The 27,422-nt window shown below is 59.0% G+C and overlaps 1 protein-coding gene across 22 annotated transcripts in view; it reads left to right on the forward strand.

The window, feature by feature from the left end:
• Positions 1 to 27,422, forward strand: part of PHLDB1 (pleckstrin homology like domain family B member 1) — a 45,470-nt gene that overhangs the window by 9,988 nt on the left and 8,060 nt on the right. For 5 of the 22 annotated variants that reach the window (XM_060304148.1, XM_060304147.1, XM_060304144.2 and 2 more), the window contains exons 5-21: positions 4,829 to 4,954; positions 6,649 to 7,997; positions 10,423 to 10,704; positions 11,281 to 11,421; positions 11,534 to 11,671; positions 14,266 to 14,505; positions 14,758 to 14,913; positions 17,164 to 17,274; positions 17,447 to 17,536; positions 19,855 to 20,028; positions 20,500 to 20,640; positions 22,028 to 22,168; positions 22,329 to 22,431; positions 22,943 to 22,987; positions 23,647 to 23,941; positions 24,039 to 24,129; positions 25,520 to 25,666. In XM_060304148.1, coding sequence (XP_060160131.1) covers positions 4,829 to 4,954; positions 6,649 to 7,997; positions 10,423 to 10,704; positions 11,281 to 11,421; positions 11,534 to 11,671; positions 14,266 to 14,505; positions 14,758 to 14,913; positions 17,164 to 17,274; positions 17,447 to 17,536; positions 19,855 to 20,028; positions 20,500 to 20,640; positions 22,028 to 22,168; positions 22,329 to 22,431; positions 22,943 to 22,987; positions 23,647 to 23,941; positions 24,039 to 24,129; positions 25,520 to 25,666 — 3,770 coding nt within the window. Of the gene's footprint in view, positions 1 to 1,958; positions 2,139 to 4,828; positions 4,955 to 6,648; positions 7,998 to 10,422; positions 10,705 to 11,280; positions 11,422 to 11,533; positions 11,672 to 14,265; positions 14,506 to 14,757; positions 14,914 to 17,163; positions 17,275 to 17,446; positions 17,537 to 19,854; positions 20,029 to 20,499; positions 20,641 to 22,027; positions 22,169 to 22,328; positions 22,432 to 22,942; positions 22,988 to 23,646; positions 23,942 to 24,038; positions 24,130 to 25,519; positions 25,667 to 27,422 lie in introns of those variants that run through there. The other 17 variants (XM_060304146.2, XM_060304149.2, XM_060304158.2 and 14 more) reach the window with 15 other exon arrangements.

Raw genomic sequence — 27,422 nt, forward strand, 5'->3', positions numbered from 1 at the left:
GCTCAGGGACCAGGCTGTCTAGACAGAAGGTCCTCATCCTCTCCCAGCATTCACTGCCAGCCCTTCGTTGGAGTCTCCTTCACTCCCCAGGCGCCTCCTTGGTGGGCAGGGGCTTCTCTGAGGGCCAGCAGGGAGGCTCCCTGGAATGTGGCTGGTGAGCCAGGATTCCTGAGTTATCCAGCTGCCTCCCTCTGGGATCCAGGACACTGAGCCTCTTCCTCTTCCACACAGCTGTCAGTTATTCCTTCTGTAAAATGGGAGTGATGCCTCCAACTGTCCTCTGTTATAAGACTGATAAAGATCTTGACTAATAAAGCTCAAAGGAAGGAGAGAAAAAGCAAATGCTCCTAGCTCCCCACTTCTTTGTGTCTGCCTCCTGCCCCATTTCTCCCTGGCGGTATCCTCTGTGTCCGTCTGGGTCTGTCCAGCTGGCCGTCACAGTTTCCAGACTGATGAATCACATTTCCTGAGGAGATTTTTTTTTTTAAACCCTCCCCCTATTTTGCATTTGACCCTATATGGTTTTCCTTTTTCCTTCAGAAGGGGAGTAAGCTGTATGTGAGTATATGAGTGCGCGGGGGTGTGCGCGCGTGCGTGCGTGCGTGCGTGCGTGCGTGTGTGTGTGTAGTATGGCTGGGTGGGTAGGAGTTCAGTGAGGGTGGAAAAATTGTTTGACTGTTTCTCTAAGGAGGCTGACTTTTGACTTCAGAGTCTCTCTGGGGACTGAGTGAAAGGCTCTCTGTGCCTGAGTGAGGGTATAACCAAGAGAGGGGCTGGTGCCTGAGGGGTGGTGTGTTTGAGAATAAATGTGTGTGGGAGACAGGACGTGTTTAACTGGGGTGTCTGTGTGATTTAGAGTATGCACGGCCGAGTGGTGTCTGTGTGACTGAGCAGGTGTTGGTGTGTACCTGGGAGAAAGCGTGTGGGGCTACGTGAGCGCTGAGCATACAGAAGACGTCTGAGAGAACACAGTGTGTCCCTTAAGGTTCTGGTGTCCAGAGGCCAGTCCCTGGAATGAGAGGAACTTTCTGGGACCCAGGCTGGGTGGTAGGTACTTGCCTGGCCCAGAACCTCAGCCAGGTCCTGGGGGCTCCAGAGGCGGCTGGCACTGTTTCCAGATGGGAAGGGTACCTCCTTGGGGTGAAAGAGCTCTTTACGGGGCTAGCACGACCGGTGGTTGTGGTTGGAAGGAGGTGGGTTGGCTTCTGGAGCCCCAGGGGAGTGGGCTGGCTTGGAAGAGGCAGGGCCTTGGTCCAGTGTGGGTCATGGGGCGAGGTGAACTGCTGGGAGGGTGGGGGTAAGGGGGGCAAAGGAGGAGGTGTTTAGGGTGGAGACAGGGGCCGGGCTCAGTGCTGCGCACACTCCACACAGCACTGCCTTGGCCTGCACTTGTCAGGGTGGCAGACTGAGGGCCAGAGCTGGACCCAGTGACTTAGCTGGATTCCCAGGAGTTTCACTCTTCTCTCTAATATATGGAGCCATGGACTGTCAGAGCTTAACCTCTGCTGTCATCAAGCCAGCCTCCTCACTCTGTTGATAAGGAACCCGAGGCCAGAGGGTGTGACTGGCCCAAAGTGACCAGCCAGGGGCTGGGCCGGCCCCCTCCTAGGCCTCTGGTGGCTTCTGGCCACAGAGGGGTCTCAGTGAGACCCCAGTTCCCCTTACTTCTGCCTCCTGGCTCTTCACCCTCTGGCCTTTGTATCTACCTCTCACCTTCTACCTGTCCTTCTCTCTGTCATCTCCCTGGAACCTTTCCTCCTTGCCCCACTTCTACTCCTGACCCGGGCTCAGGACTTCTGAGCTGGCTCAGAAGTCAGCTGGCTCCCTCCCCGCATCTCCCCCGCCCCGCCCTCTCCATCCCGCTCCTCTCCTCTCCTCTCCTCTCCTCTCCTCCATCACTTCCTCTTCCCCTCCTCCTCTCCTTTGTCCCTCCCTCCCGGGCTCCCTTCCCCCGCCGCCAGTGGCCGGCCCGCCCCTCCCCGGGCATTGGTGGCTGCTCGCTGCCTCGCCGCTCGCTGCTCCGAGCCCGGAGCCGGCGGCGGGGAGGTCGGCCCGCCTCTCCAAAGGCCCGGGGCGGGCCGGGGACCTGGAAGGCTCGAGCTAGCAGGGGCGAGCGGTCCGGAGGTCCGGATTCGGTGGTGAGTCCTCAGCCCCCGGCGGCCGCAGCCCCGGCAGCAGGGCGCGGAGCAGCTCGGGCTGGGAGGGGCGTGGAGGGGGTGGGGAAGCGTGCGAGGAGGGGGATCGGGTCCCTGGCCCCGCTTGGGAGCTTGAGGCCGTGAGGCTCGATCGTGTGTGTGAGCCCTGAACATATCTAAGTGGGGCGCCTGGGCTGGGGCCACTCCTCAGCGGGGCAGACTTCATTTCCCCCAGCACTAGGCGGTCCCCTTCGTGGGACCTGCCTCTCTACGGGGTTGAGGGGTCCTGGTTAGGATGAGCGGAGCCTGTGTTACGGCTCAGAGGGGTCTCGGATGGAAGGAGCCAAGGCCCCTCCTCCCATCTTCCCTTCGCCCCAGCCTCCTTTTGGCCAGTTCATTCTATTTGTGTGGCCAGCAGGGCAGTGACTGTCGCTCTGAGTGTGAGGCTGTCTGCCTATATCTGTGTGTCTGTGTGTTTCTGAGTGTGTATGTGTGTGAGCCGGGATGAGAGTGTGTTTGTGTGTAGTGTTTCCCCCCCTGCATCTCTCAGAGATAGGATCCACCCTCTCTTTTGCCCCGTTTGTTTTTTTCCCTCCAGATGTGCACCCACCTGCACACAGCTCGGCCCTGAGCCCCTTTGGGGAGGAGGGGCACAAACACAACTTTGCCTGGATGAGAAGGGGTTCTTGGGTTTCGTGAGTGGGCTGACCTTTGGAGGTGTGGGGCAGGAGTGGGCAGAGAGGAGGTTTCTTCCCAGAAACAGGCTTGCCAGGCCCCTGGGGGCATGGGACCAGAGTTGGGGCCATGCCTGGGGCCCCTGAGTGCAAATAGAAAGTTAATTTGGGCAGGAGCTGAGCTGCAGTCAGTCCTGCTGCCCTCCTGCCCGCTCTATTAATACAGATCCAGCTCTGCTGCCTGGCATCACCTATTTATAGCCCCAGAGGCAGCATAGCCACACCCCTTGTATAAAGGAGGGTGAGGGGCAGGGAACTCACAGCTATAGGGGCCAGGGCCGGGGTCCGTAGGTGCCCACAGCCTCCTTGGGTGGGCCTGGCACTGATGGGCTGGAATCCACCCAGACTCCCCACCTCCTTCCCAGTCTGGACTATGTGGTCAGGCTCCTGATCTGCCCCGCCCCCCCTCCCTGCCCCCCATCAACCTAGGGTTGAGTGGGTCTGTCTAGACCCTGCAAACTCATCATTAATTAGCTTGTTAAATGGCTGAAAGGAGGGGGCGGGGAATGCAGGGTTCTTTCTGAAACAGCTGTGGCTGTAATTAGGTGGACAGTGTGGCTGGCTCTTATTTATTCCGGTTATGATTACTCTGTGATCAGCGCCTCTGATTGGTGGCTTGGCAGGGAAGGCTCCCTCCTTTCCTAACCACCCATCAGCCTTTAGAATTGTCGGTGCCTGCCTGGGAGGGCCCGTGGGTTTGCCAGAGAAGTGGGTGGTTTTGTCTACTATGTTGTCTGCTATGGGCTTCTCAGCTTGCTAGCCCCTCCTCCGTGGCAATGCCCAGGGCCCCCCAACAGGCTCCTGAGCGCCTCAGTGGGCGGCCAAGGTACCCACGTGGTCTGGGATGCCCCATGCCCTTGTGGCCTGCCTGAGCTGAACTGTCTCAGCGTCCAGGAATGTAGACTTCCCTGCCAGTCTTAGCTCAGACTGGCATGAAGCTTGGGGTGCCAAGTGGCACCAGATAGGGTAGAGAGGAGCCTGGGGCCAGGGGCCAAGGACATGGACAAATTGGAAGAGTGGGTGGTAGAGACCACCAGGTCTCTGGCTTCTCCCAACAGAGCATCTTGTGCAGAAGCCCTCTAGCACCTGGTGTGGCCGGGAGGAGGAGTTCTGCCAGACAGGCTTAGGCGCGGTGCGCACACCTGTCACCGTGCACACTCCCGGTGCCCCTGGCTACATTTTCTGGCTCCCACCTGCCCTCCCCCCTCCATGCACTCACACTTCCTGGGCAGGACTGGGCTTGTGTCTACTGCCTGGGAATGTGCTTGGTTGAGGCTGGGCCCACTGGCCTAGGCTTGGCTGCCTTCCAGGGGAGACCAAGGAGCAGGACGATGTCAGGCCAGAGAGCGCTTTGACAGAGAGAAGGAGGGTAGCGGTCGCTCCTGGCTGTCAGAAAGGGGGGCAGCTCTCTTAAGGAAGCGAATTCTGGTCCCCGCAGGGGCATCTGACCGATCCATGGTGTTTCCCTGTCCCCTGTCTCAGAGCTTTTGTGTGATCCTGGAAGTTGCTGCCTCTCAAACTGACCCTTCCACCCAGGTGGCAGATAGGTGGATCTTGATGGGAGGCACATGGGTGTCTGTGTTCTCTGGAGAGCCTTCTCCGCTTACAGAGCACTGGCATGCACTGTCTTTCTAACTCTGCAAGGTCAGTGGTTTTGTCCTCATTTTTCTGATGAGAGAACTAGACTCAAGGAGGTGAAGTGACTTTACCTGAAGATCTCACAGGTAGTATGAAGGAAATTTAGGACTAGGACTTACAAACCAGAGCTCTTTCCCCTCGGCCCTGTGCTGTGGAGCTGGGCTGGGGCCTCCGGCACGGGGGGAGTCAGGTGTGGAGCCAGTGGGTGCCACTGAGTGCAGGTGGGGATGACTCTTCGGAGCCCGGGCTGAGCCTGCTGTGCTGCGGGGTGAGGGCTGCCTCAGCTCTGCCTGCCCTTCCGAGCGTTTGGTTTCTCTGCAGGCTGCATGTTGTGCCTGGGTCAGTCCACCTTCCTCCGCTTTAACCACCCGGCTGAAGCCAAGTGGATGAAGAGCATGATTCCGGCAGGGGGCCGGGCCCCTGGACCCCCCTACAGTCCTGGCCCGGGTAGGTACCCACTTGGGGCACGTGGCTAGTTTGGCGGCACCCCGTGGACAGTCCTCCTCCTTGCCCATTCCAGCCTCCAGCCACACTTGCAGTGTCAGGGCAGGACAACACCCATGATCTGGGCTTGCTGCCACCTGCCATGGGCCACTGGTGGAGAGTGCCAGGCAGTCTGACCACTGGAAGAGATCCAAGAAGTGCTGCTTGGCTGGAATTGGGGAATCATGTGCCTGAGGGATGGGGGGCTGTGCCGGCCTGTGTCCCACTGCCCTGGAAGGTGCCACCTTGGTGTCTGGGACCCTGACCCTCTTATGTCACTACCAGGGAGCCTCACCCTTGAGGGTGGCCTGTGGGGGCAGAAGGAAGCATCCAATTGAGCTGCTGTAAGCTCTGGGGCGGGGAGGGGGGGTCCCACCTGCTTGTGATCATGTCTTTGGGCCCTGCCCCACCCCCAGGCCATGCCATGCCAGCTGATGTCTCAGTGGAGCAGCTGCAGTTTGTGTGTGAATTATTGATCCCCAGAGGAGAGTTGGGTGATTGTCCCAGGGAGCCAGCACAGCCCCCCTCAGCCCAGCTGCCTAGGGGGCTGGGTGCAGATCAGGAGGCTGCCTATAGGCCTGCCACCCCAGACTTTGCACGGGTATTCAGATGGCTGTAGGATGACAGGTGTCAGCGTGCTACTGGGACAGGTGGACATGTGTGTCAGGTGCACCTAGCAGGGTGGCATCAGTGGCTTCAATGGATCATTTGGGGATCTGAGGAAAGATGGGTGGTCCCTAGGATCACCAGTATCCACGGCAACCCCTCTGCCTTTGGTCCCACACAGTCCCCATAATTTTGGACCCAGACTCAGTCTTGCAAAGCCTTCTTCTTCTCCTTTCTAGGTCCTTGGAGGCTCAGAAGCTTGGGTTCCCAGTCCACTCCCTGGATAGCTTTACCCTGCTCCCACCCTGGCCTTGTCACGCCACTCCCTCAGCTGTTTGGGGCAGTGGTTTCAGAGACTCCTGGTTGGTTGACAAGGGCTGGGGCAGGGCAAAGGCAGGCTCTTGCTGGCATGGCTTAACGGGCTAATTGGAGGCACTGAGCTGCACCTAGTTGCTGCCCAGCCTGGCTTCCAGGAACTGGCCTTTAGGGCCAGGCCCCTCCCTTGCCTCTGACTGGATAAAGTGGTGCTGCACACACCCCTCGCCCAGCCCTGGAGGATCTGTGTGTGTGTTTTCCTGGGTCTCGGCTGCTGTGTTGGGAGGCCCTGATGTCCTATTGGACTGGGACCACCTCCTCCCCGGAACTTCTGGCCCGCTCCCCAGCGTGCCCCCATGCCCTTTGCAGAAGGTCCACCTGCCCTTCCTGAAGTGGAGCTTGAGGAGGTTGAGGAAACCAAGGCAGGGAGGAACCTAGTCTTAGGGTGAGTGCCTGGCCGTGTTGCCGACTCTGTCCTAAGTCATAAAATGTCAGAGCCAGGAGAGCCCTCTTCCTTCACAGACGGCAAAACCAAGGGCAAGTGACTTGGGGAAGTTGCACAGCAGGTTAGTGGCTGAGCTGGCGCTGGGACCCAGATCTCCTGGCTGCTTCTCCAGAGCCTTTCTAGCCCTGTTCTGCTGGCAGGACGTGGGAGTGCTCGCTCTTGTGCATATGCAGCTCCCTAGGGCCTAGGAGACGCCGACCAGGTCCTGAGGCCTCTTTGCGTTTTCCTTCAGCAGAATCACAAAGCTTGGTGAACGGGAACCACACCCCACAGCCTGCAACCCAGGGACCCTCAGCCTGTGGCAGCCACAGTTCCCTGGTGAGCTCTATTGAGAAGGACCTGCAGGAGATCATGGACTCACTGGTGCTCGAGGAGCCTGGAGCTGCTGGCAAGAAGCCTGCCGCCACTTCCCCACTGTCACCGATGGCCAATGGTGGCCGCTACCTGCTGTCCCCCCCGACCAGCCCTGGCGCCATGTCCGTGGGCTCCAGCTATGAGAACACCTCTCCAGCCTTCTCTCCGCTCTCCTCACCAGCCAGCAGTGGGAGCTGTGCCAGCCACTCCCCCAGTGGGCAGGAGCCAGCCCCTTCCATGCCCCCCCTGGTGCCTGCCCGGTCCTCTAGCTACCATTTGGCCCTGCAGCCCTCACAGTCCCGACCCAGTGGTGCTCGCCCCTCTGAGAGCCCCCGGCTGGGCAGGAAGGGGGGTCACGAGAGGCCGCCCAGCCCTGGCCTCCGAGGTCTGCGGACAGACAGCCCTGCAGCCACTGTCTTGGCAGTGGCCTGCAGAGCCACCGAGAGCCCCCGGGCGGGGGGGCAGTTGCCCCTGGTGGCGATTGGCCTGAGTGAATACCAGGCTTCAGGTGCCCGTGGCCAACCCACCAGCATTCCTGGCAGCCCCAAGTTCCAGCCACCAGTCCCTGCTCCTCGAAACAAGATTGGCACGCTCCAGGACCGCCCTCCCAGCCCTTTCCGGGAGCTGCCGGGCACTGAGCGGGTGTTGACAACCAGCCCCTCACGCCAGCTGGTGGGCCGAACATTTTCCGATGGGTCCGCTACCCGCACCCTGCAACCTCCCGAGAGCCCCCGCCTAGGCCGGCGGGGCCTGGACAGTATGAGAGAACTGCCTCCCTTGAGTCCATCTCTGTCCCGAAGGGCTCTCTCCTCCATGCCCGCCCGGACCACCCCAGATCCCAAACTAACCAGGGAAGTGGCAGAGAGTCCCCGACCCCGGCGCTGGGCAGCCCATGGGGCTTCACCAGAGGACTTCTCTGTGACGCTGGGGGCGCGGGGCCGTAGGACACGGAGCCCCTCACCCACACTAGGGGAGTCCCTGGCACCCCGCAAGGGCAGCTTCAGTGGCAGGCTGAGCCCGGCTTATAGTCTGGGCTCGTTGACTGGGGCTTCACCCCACCAGAGCCCCCGTGCCCAGAGGAAGCTCTCCAGCGGGGACTTGCGGGTGCCTGTCACTCGGGAGCGGAAAAATAGCATCACAGAGATCAGTGACAACGAGGATGACCTCCTGGAGTACCACCGGCGGCAGCGCCAAGAGCGGCTTCGGGAGCAGGAGATGGAGAGGCTGGTGAGCGGATGCCAGGGAGGCCGCTGGCATCCATGACAGGGGCTCTGCCAGGGTGTGGGCGGGCCAGCTGGCAGGGAGGGAGGGGCCCGTGGACAGGGCCTGGGCTTCCCAAGCTTCTCCACTTCCGGGATACACCGTAGTGACCAGTATCTCAAGGCTCTGGTGCCCTGAACAAGAACTTTCTTTGACGTCTCTAAGGCCTTATTTCAAATTCATGCTCACTTTGCATTTATTCCATAACACAGTGTTTGTTTTCATGTATAAAAGAAGTTTCACGTTATGTACCTGAACACAATGAAGCTCTAGGAAAACATAGCACGTTTATGATGAAGCTTTGTACGTCTCAGTTTGAGAAGCAGGTCTCAGTGATTAGAAGGCTGAAGCCCAGAGAGGGGAATGGGTTTGTGCAAGGTCACACAGCAAGTTCTGGCAGAGCTGGAATTGGAACCCACGTCTCCTGTCTCTCCAAGGCTTATTCTTTAGAAAAGCCTCTGGTCCTTCTTTCTTGCTTCTCTTTGGCCTCTATAAATGGGTGGGAGCTGCTCATCCTGGCCCATGCTGGATCATCTGGAAATGGGGGTGGCAGGGGGAGAAGAAGAGAACAGGATGGGCAGCCCCTGGCTGATCCAGGTCAGTCTGTGTGATAGTGATTTTGTGTGCTGGTGTGTGTGTGTGTGTGTGTGTGTGTGTGCATGCGCACACATGTGGGTGCCTTTGGGGGCTGGGTGTGGTTCTGGGCAGCTGTCCTGGAGATGGCATCTGAGCTGGGTGGGGGCTGGGATTCCCCAGATAGAGCAGGGAGCTTGAGGGGCGCTGGCTGGTGTGTCCACGCTGTAGCACGTGCACAGGAAAATAGGTTCTGCCCTCTTTCCCTTGCGAGCAGAAGAACGGGGTTCCTGGGGGCCCAGGGACACTGGGATTGGTTTGAGGAGGAGAATCGGAACTGAGGAGGTTTGCCTGGAGCCCTTTCAGAAGAGGTTGGGACAGCTTTGGGTGAGGTGAGGGTGTGGGACCTTGTGTCTGTGTTGGGTCCGGGAGGGATGAGGCAGGACCCCCAGTCTTGTAAGTTACTATATCTTCTGTTTTTGCCTGGCCTGGACAAGAGTGCTTGCCCCCCGCTGGGGTCTCATCCTGGAGAGGGGGCAGTGAACCTGGCACAGGCAGAGTGGTGGGGCCAGCCTCCCTCAACTCCATTCAGCCTTCCCGCCCCCTCCCCTGCCCCGCGCCACGTGCCTCCCCAGCCCTTACCTGCCCCACCTGTCACTTTAAATCTTGGAGGCTGCCTGCCCTGCCCCTCCCACCTCCACCGGGCTGGCTGCTTATCTTGGTCCTGGGGCAGGGGCGGGGGCACTGGCCCAGCCTCCTGGGTGCTGAGACTCTGTTCCTGGTTTTCTTGCTATGGAACTGGGTAAGCAGCAGGAGGGAAGCTGGGTAAGTGTCTGGGGGGTCCTGGCCAAACTGGTGAGAGACACCAGAGGTTGAGGGACCACAGAGAGAGTCTGGGGGAAGCCCCAAGTCTGGAGTACTATCCCTCCTTCACCTTCTTAGGCCCCTGGGAGGTATCTGGGTGGGCTGTGTGGGAAGGGGGCGGATGCAGCAGCCGGGCCACAGAGCACTGACACCTGGGCCCAGGCGTTCAAGTGCTGGCAGCTGCGCGGCCTGCTGGGAAGGAGCCAGGGGCTGCCAGAGGGTGACTGGAGCTGAGATGGGCATGAGGAGGGCTGTGGCCCAGGCCTCTCGGGCAGGGTGTATACATGCTAAGCACATCTTTGTGTAAACCTGTGTCAGGTCCCTGTGGGCCCCTGGGTCTGTGTTCCGGCCCTGCCTGTGTGGGTCGGTGCCCACCTGTCTGTGTGCTAGACTGTGTTTATCCGTGTGTGTGCCAGTGTGCGTTTGTGCATGTCAGGACTGGTGTGTTTGTGCGTAGCTGCCTGTTAATACAGGCCCAGGGTACGTGTTGTGTCTTTGTGTGTCAGTGCTGATATGCGGCGGTGTCTCTGTGGGCCCAGGTGTCTTTGGATCTACGTGTATCCATGTCAGCATGAACACCTGCGTGTTCTGTGTCTCATTGTGTTCTTTACCTGCCTACCAGCATGTGTTTCTGGTGCGTCTGGGTGTGTCCCTGTGTGTTCACGAGGAAGCCCACCCTGGGACAGAATGAGAAGGGAGAGGAAACAGGAAGACGGGAGGGGCTGGCCGCGTGGGCAGGTGGCACGACAGCCCGGTTCCTCCTGCCCGCCTCTGGGGCACCCACCCTCCTTCCCTCTGCCTCCCCAGACCTTGGGCTCTGGGCTCTCCTGACTTGATTCTGACGCCGAGCCCCTAGTGTCCTAGTCCTCTCTCCTGACGGGACACCATGCCTGGCTCTAGCCCTCCTGGGACCCAGCCTCCTCCCCTTACGCCCTGCTCTGTCCACCCTCCCCAGGAACGACAGCGCCTGGAGACCATCCTGAATTTATGCGCCGAGTACAGCCGGGCCGACGGGGGACCTGAGGCCGGGGAGCTGCCCAGCATCGGGGAGGCCGCCGCAGCCTTGGCTCTGGCCGGCCGGAGGCCCTCACGAGGCCTTGTGGGGGGCACTGGGGCCTCTGCGCGGAGCAACGAGGAGCCTGGAGGTGCCACCCAACGCCTGTGGGAGACTGTGGAGCGCTCGGATGAGGAGAATCTCAAGGAGGAGTGCAGTAGCACGGAGAGCACCCAGCAGGAGGTGGGACCCAGCAGGGACCCAGCAGGAGGTGGGACCCAGCAGGAGGTGGGACCCAGCAGGAGGTGGGACGCGGGGTGGCCTGCCGCAGGCCGAGGAGGCACGCGTGTGTGGTGGATGCCAAGGCCCAGCGAGGGGGAAGTATATGAAGTTTGGGCCGACATCAGGGTGTAGAAATGAGGAGGTGGGACTCCCCTGGCAGTCCACTGGTTAAGACTCCGCGCAGGGCGTGTGGGTTCCACGATCTCTGCTCCGGAAACTAAGGTCCCGCGTATCCAGTAGCAGGGCCAAAAAAAAAAAGAGGAGGCAAGGAAGAGGGGGAGGTGTTGATGAGTTTCCCAAGCTATAAATATGCTTTACGACCTGGCTTTCCTTGGAGCCCCACCCGGGCCTGGCACCCGGTGGTGAGTCTGTTACTTTCAGCCAAGCTGTATTGCTCCCTGTGCGGGGAGGGGAGCTTCCTCCTATCTCAGTCCAGCTGCCCCTTCCAAGCACCCTGAGAAATGCGGATCCGTTTCCGTAGTCTCATCCTGGAAGGCTCTAGAGGCTTCCCTAGCTGATGGCTCCCCTCCCCTCCAGCACGAAGATGCACCCAGTGCCAAGCTCCAGGGAGAGGTGCTGGCCCTGGAAGAGGAGCGGGCTCAGGTGCTGGGGCGAGTGGGGCAGCTGAAAGTCCGGGTGAAGGAGTTGGAGCAGCAGCTGCAGGAGTCGGCCCGAGAGGTGAGAGCGAGGGCCCTGGCTGGGCTCCTCCCCGGGCACAGTGATGGCCCCAGAGTGGCCCGAGTCCAGCTGCCTTGAGTGGCCTTGACGTGGACCCTGCTGTTGCCTCCAGGCTGAAATGGAGCGGGCACTGCTGCAGGGGGAGAGGGAAGCAGAGCGCGCGCTGCTGCAGAAGGAGCAGAAGGCGCTGGACCAGCTGCAGGAGAAGCTGGTGACCTTGGAGACGGGCATCCAAAAGGAGAGGGACAAGGTAACCCACCCCAGGCCTGGCTCAGTGCCGGGCGCCTGTGGCCTGGGAGAAGAGGAGAGATGCCTTCTCTGGGGCCCCTAACCTCTTACCTCATTGTTCATCCTGCAGCCCGGCTGGTCTCTGGGCCCCTTCTGGGGCAGGGGGCCTTATTCTCCGTGGAAAGTACCAGCTTGGAGGGCGCTGCCAGGGTCTGGGCTGGTGTCTGGGGTCTCCTCTGCCTGGGTCTCTGTTCTACATCTGGGTGCCTGGGTGCCTGCCATTCTAGGCCCTTCGTGCCCCTTCTAGGAAGTGCCGAAGCCCCTTCTTGGGCGGTGAGCACGGCCCAAGGCACTGGTGCTGGGGAGTGATTCAGGTCTGGGTGTCTGCATCTGGAGGACATCCGCCTCCAAGCGTGGCTCCGGTGCTCAGGATGTGGTCTTTGGGAGATGGCCCTCAGGTCTCTGTTTCCCTTGAGCCTTCAGGATCTGCAGCCTCCCATCCCAGATGGTCCCAGCTCCTGCCCCTGGCCCTTTCAGATTTCGTGCCAGCCTGCTGGGGCCGCTCCATCCCACAGGGGCCGTGTCAGCCACGCCCAAGATGTCCAACAACGTGCCAAAAGCTCCGAAGTGGAGAGGGGCCACCTATTTCTGGACTTGACAGTATTTTTCCAAGAATTAATTCTCCTTCTGGATTTTTTGAGAGTGTCTTCCTCCGGCCCCTCAGTTTTGAAGCTCTTAACAATTCTGTGACCCTCCCACCCTGTTTTTTGGAGCTTTGGCTCTGGACCCCAAAACCACACTCCCAAATTCTGTGCCAAATTAACTCCATGCTTACCAACCAGGCCTGCACTAACGCCCCCTCTAATCACTGTCCTGGGTTCTCTGCATGTCCCTAACTGCCAGTGCCACCCAGGCAGGGCTGAGCCGTGCCTGCTTTTGCACTAACTCCACGGGCACCCCTGTGCCCTTGGCCCCTCCCCTCTAATGTTGCCTCCTTCCGTTCTTGGTGTGGGACCCCAGGGTTTTGATCAGAAAGGAATGGGCAGGGGGCACAGCTCCACTTTGCTCAGTGGGGCATTGGCAGGAGGGGTACAAAATTGGGGGAAATGCTTGGCCGAGGAGCCTCTCGGTCCAAAGAGCTCCTCTCATTTGGAAAAGCCAGGGTGCGGCCTCCACAGACTGTTTGCAGTTTCCTGCACAGAGGAGAGGCGGGCTGTCGTCACCTGTCTTCCCTCCTGAGTGGAGGGACGAGGAGGTCCAGTGGTGGTGGCATGGCCTGGGGAGGGCACGGACAGGGGCTCTCTGCCACACAGTGGCTACCCTTCCTAGCTTTCCTCTGGGGCTTCCCAATTTCAGATACTCCAACCAGAGGGTGGGAAGGGGTAGGTCTCTCCCCACTCCCACCCCTGATCCATTCAGAACATAGGGTATTGCAAAGGCTGAGTCCAAGCATGGGGAAGTGCTTGGACCTCAGAAACTGGACTGATCAGGTCCTCCTCTCCTGGATGAGGATGGGGGCGTGGGGTGGAGGGGGGACAGAGGCAGGGTTCAGCACAGGGACTCCAGGGTGAAGCTCAGCATTTCAGCAGGAACCTGTCTAACCTCATTTCTCATTGACCTGGCATTGCCTGGAGGCATGGACTTTGCCTTCTCTCTGGGCCCAGTTATTTGAGGTGGAGGTGGTGATGGTGGTGGCCACGGTGGTGGTGGTGGCAGTGGGGAAGGTTCCCTCAGCTTCCCTCCCCAGCGCCCAGCCCATGGCCCTATTCTGGCTTTGAGATCAGTAATCACAGTTTCTCCTCTGCCTGTCCTTCGGAGGGGTGACTCACCAGCTCCTCCCTGCATCCCCCCTTCCCACCCTCAGAGGTGTCATCTCGCCCCAGACAGAGCCATCCACCTCCTCTCTGTACCCACTCCTGGGGCTCCTATTACCATGGCAACGGGCCGAACTAATTGCAACCCTCATCCTACTGAAGTTCAGCCTGCAGTGCCAGCACCCCACCCCCACCCTGGGCAGGAGGTGGGGAGGCCAAGGGGGTTGGGTTGGGGTCCCCTCCACTGCATGGCTGTAGCTTTAACATCCTCGGCTCCCAATTCACACCCAACCCCTGGATTTAATCCCCACCAACTCTACCCTTTTCCCAGGGTTAAATTTTGGTCTCTGGGAAGCGGAAGAGGGGGAGGAACAGCAGCTAGAGGCTCCGTGTTTGTGATGTGGAACCAGCTTTGTCTTTGACTGGTTTGGAGAGAAAACAGAGGGCCTCTTCCTAGGACTTGCCCAAACCTTTCTAGTTCAAGGGACTCCAAGAGACCAACATTTCTGCCTGGGACCCACACCCCTGCCTGTGACACCATCGCCTGCACCTCCAGTCCTGTCTCACACCCCAGCTCTTTGCCTTCCCCACCCTGCCCCTCTTCCTCCTTATTTCCCTTTCTCCTGTTTGCTCTCTCCTCTCCTGGTTAAACTCCTTTCATTCCCCGCCTTCTTTCTCTTTTCCCCGCACCCCACCCCCCTTCCCTGCGCCCCGCCCCGCGCCGCCGCTGCCCCGGGCCGGAGTTGAGGAGTGTGTGTTCTGTTTCTCCCCTGTGCCCGCCCCCTCCCCCTCCGGCGACCAGGAGAGGGCGGAGCTGGCCGCGGGACGGAGGCACCTGGAGGCCCGCCAGGCGCTCTACGCCGAGCTCCAGACGCAGCTCGATAACTGCCCCGAGTCAGTGCGGGAACAGTTACAGGAGCAGCTGAGAAGGGTCAGTTTCACCAGCCCCCGCCCCCTCCCCGCCCCCGAGGGCCGCCCGCCCGGAAGAGAGGAGCGGTGGGCCGGGACCGCCTGGGCCCTGCAGTACCTGCCGGACGACAGGGTCCGTGTTGTGGCTTGGAGGGGACAGGGAAGGGTTGGGGTGGGGGTGGAGGTTCTCCTTTCTGCTACTGCAGGCAGCGCTGCCCGGCAAAGGGGCAGAGCCGAGCGGAGGAAAGGGGGCGGGGTGGGGGCAGGTCCCTTCCTCCGTTTCCCCGGGTCCAGCCCCCAGAAGTCTCACCTCTGTGAACTGGCCTTCCAGGCGCAGAGTGGTATCGTGAGCACCACCCGATCCCCTTTGTCACTGTCGTTCAAGGAGGCAGAAGCCCTGGAGACTGAGACAAAGCTCTTTGAAGACTTGGAGTTCCAGCAGCTGGAGCGGGAGAGCCGCGTGGAGGAGGAGCGCGAGCTGGCTGGCCAAGGGCTGCTCCGGAGCAAGGCCGAGCTGCTCCGGAGCATCGCCAAGAGGAAGGTGAGCCCCCCCGGCCCCCATCCCTGCCGCGAGGCCCGCAGTGCCGGCTTGACTTCACCTTGCTGAGCCTCGGTTTCCTCATCTGTAAAACAAGAACAATAACAGGCTGTTGTGAGCGATAAAGGAGATGATGTGTGTGAAGACAGCATAGGACATGATCATAGTAAGCACTCGGTGAACAATAACTATTGTTATTAAGCTCTGACTCTCCCCAGTCCTCCCTTGGAAAGTGGATTGGGCTCACATTCAGAGCTGGGCCCTGGCTGGGCAGGGCAGGGAGAAACGGAGATGGAGGAGGGCGCTGAAGAGGAGACTTGCTCCTGCCCTTGTAGAGCTCTCTGATGGAAGTGCTGGGACACATACAAAGACCAGAGATCTGGATATTAGAGCCTGCCAGGGGTACTAGAAAGGCATCACCTGGGTTCCAGCCTTGGCCCAGCCCTGGCTCAGCTGAGCCGTAAAACAAGGGGATTTGGTATCGCATCCTGGCTGGTTCTGGAGCTCCAGTTGCTCTGATGTCTCCTGATCTCAGCCAGACCAGGACAGGGTATTGGGGCGGGGATGTAAAGTTGGGAGGAGGCTTGTGTTAAGCAAGGGTTAGGAAGGTGTGGGTGAGGAGAAGGGGGAGGAGCCAGGCGGCCCACACACCTGTGGCTGAGAGTTGAGTGTCCGTGCACACATATGCATGCATGTGCACTTTGCCAGGCTGGAGTGAGTGGGTGGGAGGTGAGGGCAGTGAGCTTGGGGAGGGGTGTCAAAAAGTGGGGCTAGTTTGGTGGTAAGTGGGGAGCCACTGGACTTCCCCCTGAGTCCAGATCCCTTGCTTCTCTCCCTGAGCTGCTCTGCCTTACAAATACATCTGCCTATCAGTGAAATGGGCATAAAGGCATCTGCCTCGTAAGAGAGTTAAGTGAGGTAACACGTGCAAAGCATTTAGCAGAGTTCTTGGGTCCTGACAGGTTCTCAGTAAATTGCAGATCTTGTTGTGAGGATTACCACCTGGTCTGCTTCAGTCTGCTTGGGCTGACCCCAGATTTAGTACAGCTCCCTTCTTCCCTCCCTTCTCTCCTATGTCTTGCTCTTCATGGTGATAGTTTAAGGCCTCCTCTTTCAGGAAGCCCTCCTTGGATAAACCCAGCCCATTTTCCCGGAGCCCCTCTCCTTCTCTCTCACTTATTATCTTTTCGTTTCCTTTTAGCACATGATTGTTGAGCCAGGCATTGCGCTAAGCCCTACTGGGGATATGGAGACAAAAAGAAACTGGCCCGGCCCTTGGATCGGACAGCTTGGGCGGGGTGGTGGTGATGGAGACATATATTCACAAGTAACAGCAATACAAGGCAAATGGTGATATGGAATAATCTGAGCACAGAGCAAGGAGCAAAGGAATTGAGTGGTGATCAAGGAAGATGTTGGAGAGAAGATAGCATTGGGTCTGGTCTTGGAGGATAAATAAGCTCTTGATGGGTGGAGAAGACAGGGCAGCATTTCTGGCAAGGAGAACCGTATAAGAAAGGCCTGGGAGTGTACACCTGCACCGCTGACATTACAATAGGGCCGAGCTGAGTGCACGCCGCCGAGGGCTCAGGGTAGGAGGGAGGGTGGAAAGTGGAGGCCCAGTTCCAGGAGCCCTTGAGTGCTGGCTGAGGGATTTGTGCTTTATCCTGTGAATAATGAGGAGTTGCTGAGAAGAGGACTGATGACCCTTACTCGTGGATTAAAAAAAAAATTATTCAAGTAATATACATTCTAAAAAGATGAGAAAATTCAAACAAGCAAGCAAACGAAAACAAACCTCAAAGTCCATTTTAGGAAGCTATCTGTGGCCGTGTAGGGGTGGATCAGAAAGTTGAGAGAGTGGAAGCAGGAGGCTGGTGAAGAAGTCCAGGCCAGGAAACAGAGGGCCTGGGTTGGGGTGGTGGCAGTGGGATGGAAGCACGGGGGCAGGTGGAGAATGTATCAGCATGTCTGGGATTCCGGACACGTTGACTGGGGCGGGCGGGGAGAGAGATTTGGGAACTTGAGTTCTGGCTGGTGTGCCTGGTGGCATGGGGTCACTGGTCGAGGGAGGGGTGAGGGAGCCAACCACAGCAGCCTGCGTTTTCCTTGGGTGAGATGAGGCCGAACAGAAGGGCTAGTTGATTCCCTTCACCCAAGCCCAGGGTCTCTGGGCAGCAGAGATGGCCAAGCCTCACCTTGGGCTCAGCCCTGTCTCTCCAGGGTCTGACCCACTACCCCCATCTCCTCCAGGAGCGCCTGGCGGTCCTGGACAGTCAGGCTGGGCAGATCCGGTCCCAGGCTGTGCAAGAGTCAGAACGCCTAGCCCGGGATAAGAATGCCTCCCTGCAGCTGCTGCAGAAGGTAGCCCCAGTCAGGTTGGGCGGGGGATGAGGGCTGGCGAGGGGCTGGGGGAGTGGGAGGTGAGTGCAGAAGGGCTGGGGTGGAGACTGGCCAGCCAGGTGGGATCCCCCTTTACTTGGGGCCCCTTGCCCCACTCCCACTCCTTTCTGATTCTGCCGCTTTGGGCTTGCAGGAGAAGGAGAAACTGGCTCTGTTGGAAAGAAGATACCACTCTCTCACAGGGGGCAGGGCTTTCCCGAAGACCACGTCGACCCTCAAAGAGGTAACATGGTTGGTTTGGGCCCCAGCCTCAGGCCCAAGGGGTCTCCTGGGAGGCTCTGGAGCAACACATGGGGCCTTCACCCCAACAGCTGAGGTTGAATATGGGGGCATTTTCCTGAACCGGAGAAATTTGAGTAGGGATGGCTCTGAGGTCTGGGATTGGATGCTCTATGGCTACCAGCTGCTTCTTTTCAGCTGCCTTTCTGGGCCCCAGGAGCCCACCGATCTTACCATTTCGGGTGACTGAATACATCTGGGGGATTCAGGAGGCATGGGTGGGGAGGATGGCAGCTCAGAGGTTTGGTAAGGGCTAGGGCTGGGTGGACTCAGCTCAAGGGGCAGCATAAGGATCTAGGGGTCCTGATCTTGGAGCTCCCTGGGCTTCTGTCTGCAACTAGGCTACAGGCTCAGAAGTGGGCATTGGGGCTCGTTCTTTCCTGAGTCTCTGCCTGCCTGGTGTGTGAGGTCCAACCAGGACGTGCCAAGTTTCCTGCCTCATTGTGCAAACAATTTGGGCCTGGGGTGGGGTGGCTGGGCTGAGTGTGAGGGGTGAGGCCCCTCACACGTACCCTCTCTGTAGGCTGAACTGCTCATCTCCGAGTCCTCAGAGGTGGGGCCGGGGATGGCGGCTCTGAGTCCCTTCCCAGGGTCTTCTCAGGCTGGGGCCTCCTCTGGTCCCTTAACCCCACCTGCTTCCACTCAGCTCTGCCCCAAAGCACAAGAGGTAATCGCAGCTAACTGCCTGCTCTGCTGTACTCACTGCCTGTCTGCCTGCTTGCTGAGCTGTGCTCAGCTCCTCCCAATGGCCCAGCTGAAGGGCGAGTGACAGTAATCCTTTGTCTGGCCAGAGTTTGTTCCATAGGTGCCTGGGCAGTCCATGCAAAATCAGAGCATTAATTTGCATATAAATTTGCATATATTCTGCATGCCATCCATCCGTCCTCACGACACACTGGACCTGCTAGCTCATTTTCCTTTTCTGTGACCCCTGAGGAGGGTCCCCCTCTGGAGCTAGGTCAGGGTGGGCTCCCCTGGATAGGGCAGGCTTAGGATCCTGTACTTTGATTCTGCATGCATTTTGGATGCCTACCATGTCCCCAGCACCTAGATAAGCTCAGAATTCTAAGGATTTGCTCAGAGAATACAACAGTCCCTGATTTCCCAACCCACAATCTGGCGTGTGAGCATCTTTCCAAGTCCTAACCTTCGGGCAGTGGGCTGGTTTTTCTCTCTGGGCTTTTGGCCACTCCCTGCTAAGGCTTCTTTCTCAGGGCCTGTGTTGCTCAGGCCCTAGTGGTGCCTCCGGTTCCTGTTCCTTCCGGCTCCGGCTCCAGCAGATGGGGTGTGAGGGGACCCGTGGGAATGCTGTGACTGGCGCTTGGTGATACCTGTGTGTGCCTCACTGGGGAGGCCCAAGGTGTTGGAGACAGAAAGGCTCTCTGGGAGGTGGGTCCTGGTCCCTGGTGGACTCTTGGAAGACCTTCCTCGGGCTCCTTCACCTGCCCCTAGCCCAGGGCAAACCCAGGAATGGGCTTTCAGGGTCTGCCCGTGGCAGGGCCCGGATGCCAAGGCAACCTCAAGAGTGAAGGTTAAGAAGAGCCTTCAGACAGTCAGTTCTGCCGGCCCTTTTCTGCCCCCCACCCCACTGCCCGGCAGCCAGCTGAGGCCACCGTGGGCAGCTGAGCTCCCCACGCACCCCTGCTGTGGATTTTGTATTGAATGGAGTGATGGCCCTTTGGCATGGAGTGTGGATGTCAGGTACCTGGTTGAATCCTGTTAACCTGTTCTCTGCCCACCCTTCCCCCTCCCACCGGGCACCCTAGGAGTATGTGAGCCTGGCAGAGGTTCTCCAGCTGTGCTCCTGCTTGGACCCCTATGCTTCTGCCACCTCCCCCAGCGCGCTCGCCCAGCCCCTGCCTGACAGTGAGGTACCAGCCACCGAGTGAGCCCACCTATGCCCAAGGGCCTCCTCATGGATGCCCTCGATTGCCCCTCAGGCCTGGGTTGGGGGGGCAACAGGGTCTGTCTTCAGCAGTGAGGGAGAAGGGCAGCTGGCGTCACGGGGCTTGGGAGTGGTTCCCTCTCTTGCCTGGGGCTTCGGGATCTTCCTTCAGCTCCTGATGGCTCAAGGAGGGAAGGCCTTCTGCTCCAGCGTGAGGGCAGCCTGCGGAGAGGACCCTGGCTTTCCCGGGCTCTACAAGCCTACTCTGCTCTCTGTGTCCTCCTCTTACCCTCCCCTTGCCCGTGGGCAGGGCCATCTCTTGGGTTCCTGTCCCATTAACCTCTTGTATTCCCTCCTGTGTCTGGCCTTCCCCCAAGTACGTGACGCTTGAGCAGCTAAAGGCCATGTGGGGCACCTCGCCTGTGCCCGCAGCACCCGCGCCAGGCCTGCCTCCCTGGGCCCCCGCCTCCCAGGACCTGGTTCCCACCACCTGCCTTCTTCCCGCGCTGCCCTCTTCCTCCTCCTTCGCTTCTATCCCGCCTTCAGCCCAGGTTGGTGGTCTGTGTGTTCCTGCCACCCGCAGCCCACTAGTGGCGTGGCTCTGTCTGTGTGTGCTTTGCCCGTGCGCAGTGGCGTCTCAGCCCTCAGCCGGCCCCCGGGGGGGAGCGCTGCCTGCCGGGGGGGCGGTGCTCCGGCTGGCCGGCATCGTGGTTGGCGCAGCACGTGTCTGTGGTCTGGGAGTTGTGCCCTGTTTCTCTTTGCCCTTAGCACGTTCGCGGCAACTGTTTTCTCACTGTGTTTTCTTCTCTTTACGCTCTCCTTTCTCCCTTCCTTCGTTCCTGTTTTCCCTTACTGTCTGTTTCCCTGATAATGGTCTTCCTTTACCCTTCCTCCAACCTTCCCCTTTCTTTGCCCTTTTCTTCCTTTTTCCTCCCCTTTCCTTTCCTTTCCCCTCACTCCTTGACCTTTCCTCTCCATCCTTCCCCTCCTGTCCCCTGTCCTCCTCCCTGTGCCCCCTCCAGATGGAGAAGCTGCTGCTCCCTGCTGTAGACTTAGAGCAGTGGTACCAGGAGCTGATGGCCGGGCTGGGGACCGGCCCCGCTGCAGCCTCCCCTCGTTCCTCCCCCCCGCCTCTGCCCGCCAAAGCTTCCCGTCAGCTGCAGGTAACCCCTCCTTGCCGATCCATCAACCCCACAGTGCTGCCTTAGGTGGTGGGGGGTTAATCCAGCTGGGGCAACAGGGGCCTCTGGACCCTGAGAGGGGAGTGAGGGTCTCCTCTTGGGCAGCCATCCTGGCACTCCGGGCGTGGAGGGCCAGCCTCCTGAGTCCGGGGCTCGACGTGCTTGGCTGTCCAACGCAAGGAGGCTCTGGAGCGGCGGTGCCTCATGCTGTCCTCGGTGGCCCTCACCCCCAGAGCTTCTCACTCGGTCTCGTCCTGACGCACTCTTGAGCCTGTTGTCTCTGGAACTTGTGTGTCCTAGGAGACTTGCCAGTATTTTGTTCTCCTGGTCTCCCCAGGGGTGACACTTGGAGGCAGGACAGAATGGGACAAAGGCTCTGAAGTGATAGCCCTGAGGACATGCCCAAGACTCCTCCTAGTTGCCATTGGGGGCGTGGCCGTGCTCGAGCCTGTGGCAAGCGGCTGCCCTCGGGGTGGGGGAAGAGTATTCGGGCAGCCTTCTGCCCCAAGTGTTGCTCCACTGACCGGCTGGAGGGCCTGAACCCCCCAACCCCCCAACGCCCCATTCAAGATTCATTCTTTGAGTGAAGACATTGCATCTCTAAGACTGTGATCTCAGCTAAAATTCCGTGTTTCCTTTGGGAGTAGTTTGTGTGACATTTCTATATTGTGCCCAGCTGGTTTGAGATTTTTACATGTTTTGATTCATTTAATCACTACCACAGGCCTTTGAGGTAGATAACGATAACTCTCGTTTTACAGATCAAACACTGCGCGCGCCCCCCGCCCCCCCCCCCCCCCCCCCCCGCCCCGAGAAGATAAGTAATCTCTCCGAGGTCACACAACTAGGAAGTAGCAGAGGCTACACTGAGGGCCAGGGTTCTTGACTCCAAAGACCATATTCACCGAACATTAGTGCTGTGAGGGAGCTTGGCGATTATTTCATCTAGCCCTACCCCCTCCTTTTGCAGATAAGGAAGCCAAGGCCCAGAGTGGGGAGGTGCATGGCCCAAGGTCACAGCCCCTTAGCAGCAGAGCTGGGACCAGAGGGAGCCCCGGCCTCCAGTCAGTCTCCCGTACAGCTCTGCCCGTTGGTGTTAACTCCTCACATGGGTTGATTTACAAGGTCCCTTCTAAGATGCAGGGTTGGACCAGGGATTGGCCCAAGGAGGAGCGGCCTGGAAAGGAGGCTTGGCGGCCGCCAATAGCATCTGTCCGTTGGGCTGGCCCAGGAGGCTCAGTGCTGATGTCAGCTAGAGACAGAGGCCTCGGGAGCTGGGGCAGCACCTTGGATCACAGCCACCTAGATGCCATGGGGATGGTGGCCAGTGGGGGAGCTGGGGATACCAGACAGTGTCTCTTCCCTCCAGGTTTACCGCTCCAAGATGGATGGTGAGGCCACTAGCCCCTTGCCCCGGACCCGCAGCGGCCCCCTCCCCTCTTCCTCTGGCTCTTCCTCCTCCTCCTCCCAGCTCAGCGTGGCTACCTTGGGCCGTAGCCCCTCCCCAAAGGTCTGAGGACAGTGGGAGGGCTGTGTGCGTGGCAGGGTGGTGATGGTGGGGGATGGAGACAGCCACACTGGAGAGAGGTCACAGCCTCCCATGAGGGCCTTGAGGGTGGGAGGCGGTGCCTTGTGAGCCTCGGGTCCCAATGCTCCGTTTCCCTCCGCAGAGCACTCTACTCGCCCAGAATGGCACAAGCAGCCTTCCTCGCAACCTGGCAGCCACGCTGCAGGACATTGAGACCAAGCGCCAGCTGGCCCTCCAGCAGAAGGGTGAGTGGCTGCAACACCAGCCCACCTGCTCTCCTGGGGGCCCTGGACATCTGCCACGCACTCCCCACCACTACCTCATCCACGCCCACGCCTTTCCCAGGATGTTTTTCCTTTAATTGGGATCTAGGCAAGAGCAAAAAGGATTTGGATTAGATACCTAAAGAAGAGATTCCTGGCTATTTATCAAAAGACTAAGGGCAGGGGACTAAGGGTCGGCAGGGCGGGGTGGGGGGGGCGGTGGGGGGGTGGGGGGTTGGTGGCTCTGAGATCTTTCCTAGAGACCGCAGCAAATAAGGGAAATGCTTGTTGACCTGAGTAGAGATAGATGTTATCCTGTCTGGAGGCAGGGGGTTGGACTTGATGACCTCCACAAATGCTTCCCTAAGATATTGTCTCTAGGGACCCAGGAGTCCTGGTTGCTCGTGTGCGTTTTGTTTGTTTTGAAAGTCCAAGTCCTTGCCTTTCTCCCCTCTCATCCCCTCTGTGTCTCTACCCGGGGCCCCCCTACCAGTCGAGTCGCTTCCTGCCGAGCCCCTCCCAACTGACGACCCAGCAGGTAGAGCGTTGGTCATTGAGGGCATTGCTTTGGCCAGGCAGCCCCTGCCCGGGCATCCGCATGATGTATTCTGCCCAGGCCCCCACTGCCCGCAGGCAGACTCCCAGGCTGAGTTGGGTTGGGGTGTTGGGCTGGCCTCACCCCGCCAGCTGAGCTCTCTCCTGCCTCAGCTGTGCTCCGCCTCGTCTCCCCTTCCTCCTTTCCTGCCACTGGCACTCCTGCTTCTGCATCGCCGCGGGGTCTGCATTGATGTGGGTGCTCATGGGGCTCCCAGCATCTCTTGCATCACCCTTCCCCAGCAGCAGGGTGGGTGCATGTGCCCTGCCCACCTATTCAGGCCATGGTTGTGAGCTGGAGCCACCTGGCCGTCGTGCTGCCGGGGCCCTACCTGGGCAGGTTCGGTGCCGCGTGTGGGCTCAGGACACAGTGGGAGCGCTGAAGTCAGGCTGCATGGCTGTGACCAGTTGTGCAGGTGACAAAGCGTTGCCAGGGCAGCCGGACCTGGAGCTGCGGGGGCTTCAGGGAAGCTGGTGGGGGGCAAGGGGGCTGCCCCGTGTTCCCTTCTCCCTGCTCGCCTCCTCCCTCCGTCTGTGATGCAGCCGGCATCCTCCCTGGGGAGGTGGGGTGCCCCCCGTGACTCCCGCCTGTCGCTCCTGCAGGGCAGCAGGTGATTGAGGAGCAGCGGCGGCGGTTGGCTGAGCTGAAGCAGAAGGCGGCGGCCGAGGCGCAGTGCCAGTGGGACGCCCTGCACGGGGCCGTGCCCTTCCCGGCCGGGCCCTCGGGCTTCCCGCAGCTCCTGCATCACTCCATCCTGCACCACCTGCCGGTGTCCAGGGAGCGAGGGGAGGAGGGCGAGCATGCCTACGACACGCTGAGCCTGGAGAGCTCAGACAGCATGGAGACCAGCATCTCTACGGGGGGCAACTCGGCCTGCTCCCCCGACACCATGTCCAGGTACCCGCGCCCCGGCCGCCACCCGACGGCCCGCCGCCGTCCTGCCCACACCAGGGCCGCCGCCTCCACCGCGTGCCTCCTCCCCTTGCCTCCCCAGTGCCAGCGGCCTGGATGTGGGGAAGACGGAAGAAATGGAGAAGATGCTGAAAGAAGCCCATGCGGAGAAGAGCCGGCTCATGGAGTCGAGGGTGAGGCAGATCTGGGCCATGGGAGGCGGGAGGAGGTGCGAGGCCCCGGGGCTGCCCTCCGCCCGCTAAGGGCCTCCGCTCCTCCCCAGGCCCCTTCACCCACATTGTCCTCGCAGCAGTCCCTTGAGGAAGAGTGTTTTCAAAGCCTGTGTTCCTCAAGTGGGGGATGCGGAGGCTTGGCGAGATGACCAGTTTCACAGCTCTTAGGAAAAGGGGAGGCAGCACCCAGTGTCCAACGGTGAACTTCCCGTATGGGAGCTTCCAGTCTTTGTGTGTTCACCTCTTTGGACGTTTGGCCACCACAGAAATTTTGATTCCTGTCTACCTGAGTGCCAGGTCACTCCTCTTGGGGATGGCTAGGACCTGGGGTTGAAGGATGGGGACAGAGAGAAGGCAGATGTCCAAGCCAGAGCAGAGGTGTTGGCTGCGGGGGCCTCACGTTGCCTACCGATGGGCCTGGGACACAGCAGAGGGGCCAGGGGTTCATCGTGGGCACAGCCAGGCTGAGGAAACTGTGCCTGGGGAGGAGGTGAAATAGACAGTCTGCAGAAGCTCGTCTGTCTCTATCATCCGGGCATTCTGCATGTCTGGAGTTAAGAGTGGAACCCGGGGAGCAGGAGATCAACCAGAAAAGAAGGCCTCTTAGTCTTATTTACTTCAGAGGAGGGCCGATTTACAAACATCTCTTGACAAAAGGAGAAAAAGGAGGTTCTGCTGAGTGTTGAGCTGGGAAGAAATGACGGATGGGAGTTAATAATATGAAGGTTGTTATCATTGATGAAGACATATAAAACATCACCCACATGCTGTGTATTTAATGATTTGTTTTAATGACTGAAAATCTTTTGATAATGGCTTTCATAAGTTCATTTTTTTCCCATAAAATCTGAAGTTCAACCATAAATGTTTCTCATTTGGAGTTTCAGAGGGCCTTCACTTATCGATTAGGTTGTTTAGACAATCCATGTCCTAGGAATTCAGATAAAATTATAAAAGCCCCATTTTTTTATTGAGTGCTTCCTTCCTGCCAGAGTTAGTGATGGGCATTTACTCACATGATCTCATTTAATTTTCGCTACAATCCCAGGAGTAGGCACTCTTGGTCCCATTTTACAGATTAGGCAACTGAGGCTTAGGGAGTTTGTCAGGGTCCAGAGCTCAGAGTGGTGGTAGAGCCAGGATTTGAAGCCAGGTTGGTCTCACTTTAAGGCATTTACCCTTGTCAGCCAGGTCCTTAGAGAGGGTGGGCTTGGAGGATGATGGCCCCTCATGCCAGGCTGCCCTCTGAGGTGGGTGCCTCCTGTGGCTCTGCCCCGGCCTGAGGAGGGGTGGCAGGGACTTGGGGGGGAAGAGGGCAGTGGTGGGCACTGAGCCTTGGCTTTGGGGACAGGAGCGGGAGATGGAGCTGAGGCGGCAGGCCCTGGAGGAGGAGCGGAGGCGGCGGGAGCAGGTGGAACGGAGGCTGCAGGGCGAGAGCACCCGGAGGCATCAGCTCGTGGAGAAGGAGGTCAAGATGCGGGAGAAGCAGTTCTCGCAGGTGAGTGGGTGGTGGGCTTAAGGGTAGGGCTGACGAGGGGTCGGGATATCCCAGGGTACTACCCCTGCTGGGCTGTAGAGCCTGTTCTCTCCAGAAAGGATTGCACAAGCAGAATTCTACCTGGGACTTGTTTGGCCCCAAGGAACAGGGACCCGCGCTGTGTGTGTGTGTGTGTGTGTGTGTGTGTGTGTGTGTGTGTGTGTGTGTGTGTGTGTGTGTGTGTTGATTGGGTTGTGGGGTTGCGGCAGGCCACCTTTTAGAGAAGAGGGTCTGGACAGGCCTTCCAGTGATGGTAGCTGAGTCAGAATCAGGGTGGCTACCCTTGGCCTCTCGCAGGGGCCTCACGAGTCTGCACTGCACCTCCTTCCCGGTCCCTGATGCCCTCCTGCTTCTGGTGCTTTGTGGCTGTCCTAGCCTCACTCCACCAGACCTTTTGGCTCTAGGCCCCACCACCAGCAGCTGGCCTCACTCTGACTTTTGGTTTACATCTCCAAAAGAGAACGTACTAGTTTCTCCTTGGGACAAGAATCCATCCTTACACAAAAGCCAACCCTGGGCTTTTTCCTTCTACAGGAGACTTGAGCAGAGCAGTTGAAGGGAGAGGGAGAAATTAGGTTGGGCAGGGAAATCGACTCATGTGTCTGGTCCCAGACCCTGGGCCCCTGGGAGAACCTGTGAGATTCAGACAGGTTGTCCCTTCCTCTGGGGGTTTCCATAGGCCTCCCCAGCGTGGAGGTCCTACCCAGCAGTGACTGGCGATCATAGCTCCATGATTTCCTGATGTTGCTGCAGCATGAATTCTAAGGGGTAGGTTGGCTCGGGAATTTAGAAATAATTAAGAAACTCTGTGTGTGACTTTTATCTCTGTGCTTGGAATCTTTGGCTAAATGCCTAGTTCCCCTTTCCTGTCTCTGTCAGTGGTCTCTTTGGGACTCTCTTCTCTATCCCCCTGCGCCAGGGCTCAGGAATGGCTGCAGGGGCCACCAGCTTTGAGGAGGTGGATGGCGTCAGCTCATCTTTGGGGCACCTCCGGGAAGTTGAGCGTTTTGTTTCTTCTTTTTTTTTAAATAAATTTATTTTTGGCTGCATTGGGTCTTCGTTGCTGTGTGCGGGCTTTCTCTAGTTGTGGCGAGCGGGGGTTGCTCAGCAGTTGTGGTGCAGGGGCTTAGCTGCTCCACAGCATGTGGGATCCTCCCGGGCCAGGGCTCGAACCCGTGTCCCCCGCATTGGCAGGCAGATTCCTAACCACTGCGCCACCAGGGAAGTCCCTGTTTCTTCTTTAAATAATTTGTAATGTTTCCTTTTCATGTCATTCTAACATTCTTCCTCGAAATAAAGAGGAGAAAAAAATTCCAGTTGACTGAGAATTCTAGTTAAGTATCAGAAATTTTGAGGTGGAACAGACCTTAGAGATTCTCTAGTTCAAAGCCCTTGTTTACATATAAGGAGACGGAGGCCCAGAGAGGGACTGTGACCCAAACAAGGCCCCACAGGAAGTTAGAGACCAGGCTTCTTTTTTTTTTTTTTGCGGTACGCGCGCGGGCCTCTCACTGTTGTGGCCTCTCCCGTTGCGGAGCACAGGCTCTGGACGCGCAGGCTCAGCGGCCACGGCTCACGGGCCTAGCTGCTCCGCGGCATGTGGGATCTTCCCGGGCCGGGGCACGAACCCGTGTCCCCTGCATCGGCAGGCGGACTCTCAACCACTGCGCCACGAGGGAAGCCCCCAAGACCAGGCTTCTTATTGGGCTTTTCTTCC

The sequence above is a fragment of the Globicephala melas genome, chromosome 8 (genome assembly GCF_963455315.2).
Source record: "Globicephala melas chromosome 8, mGloMel1.2, whole genome shotgun sequence".
In the NCBI taxonomy this organism is placed as follows: domain Eukaryota; kingdom Metazoa; phylum Chordata; class Mammalia; order Artiodactyla; family Delphinidae; genus Globicephala; species Globicephala melas.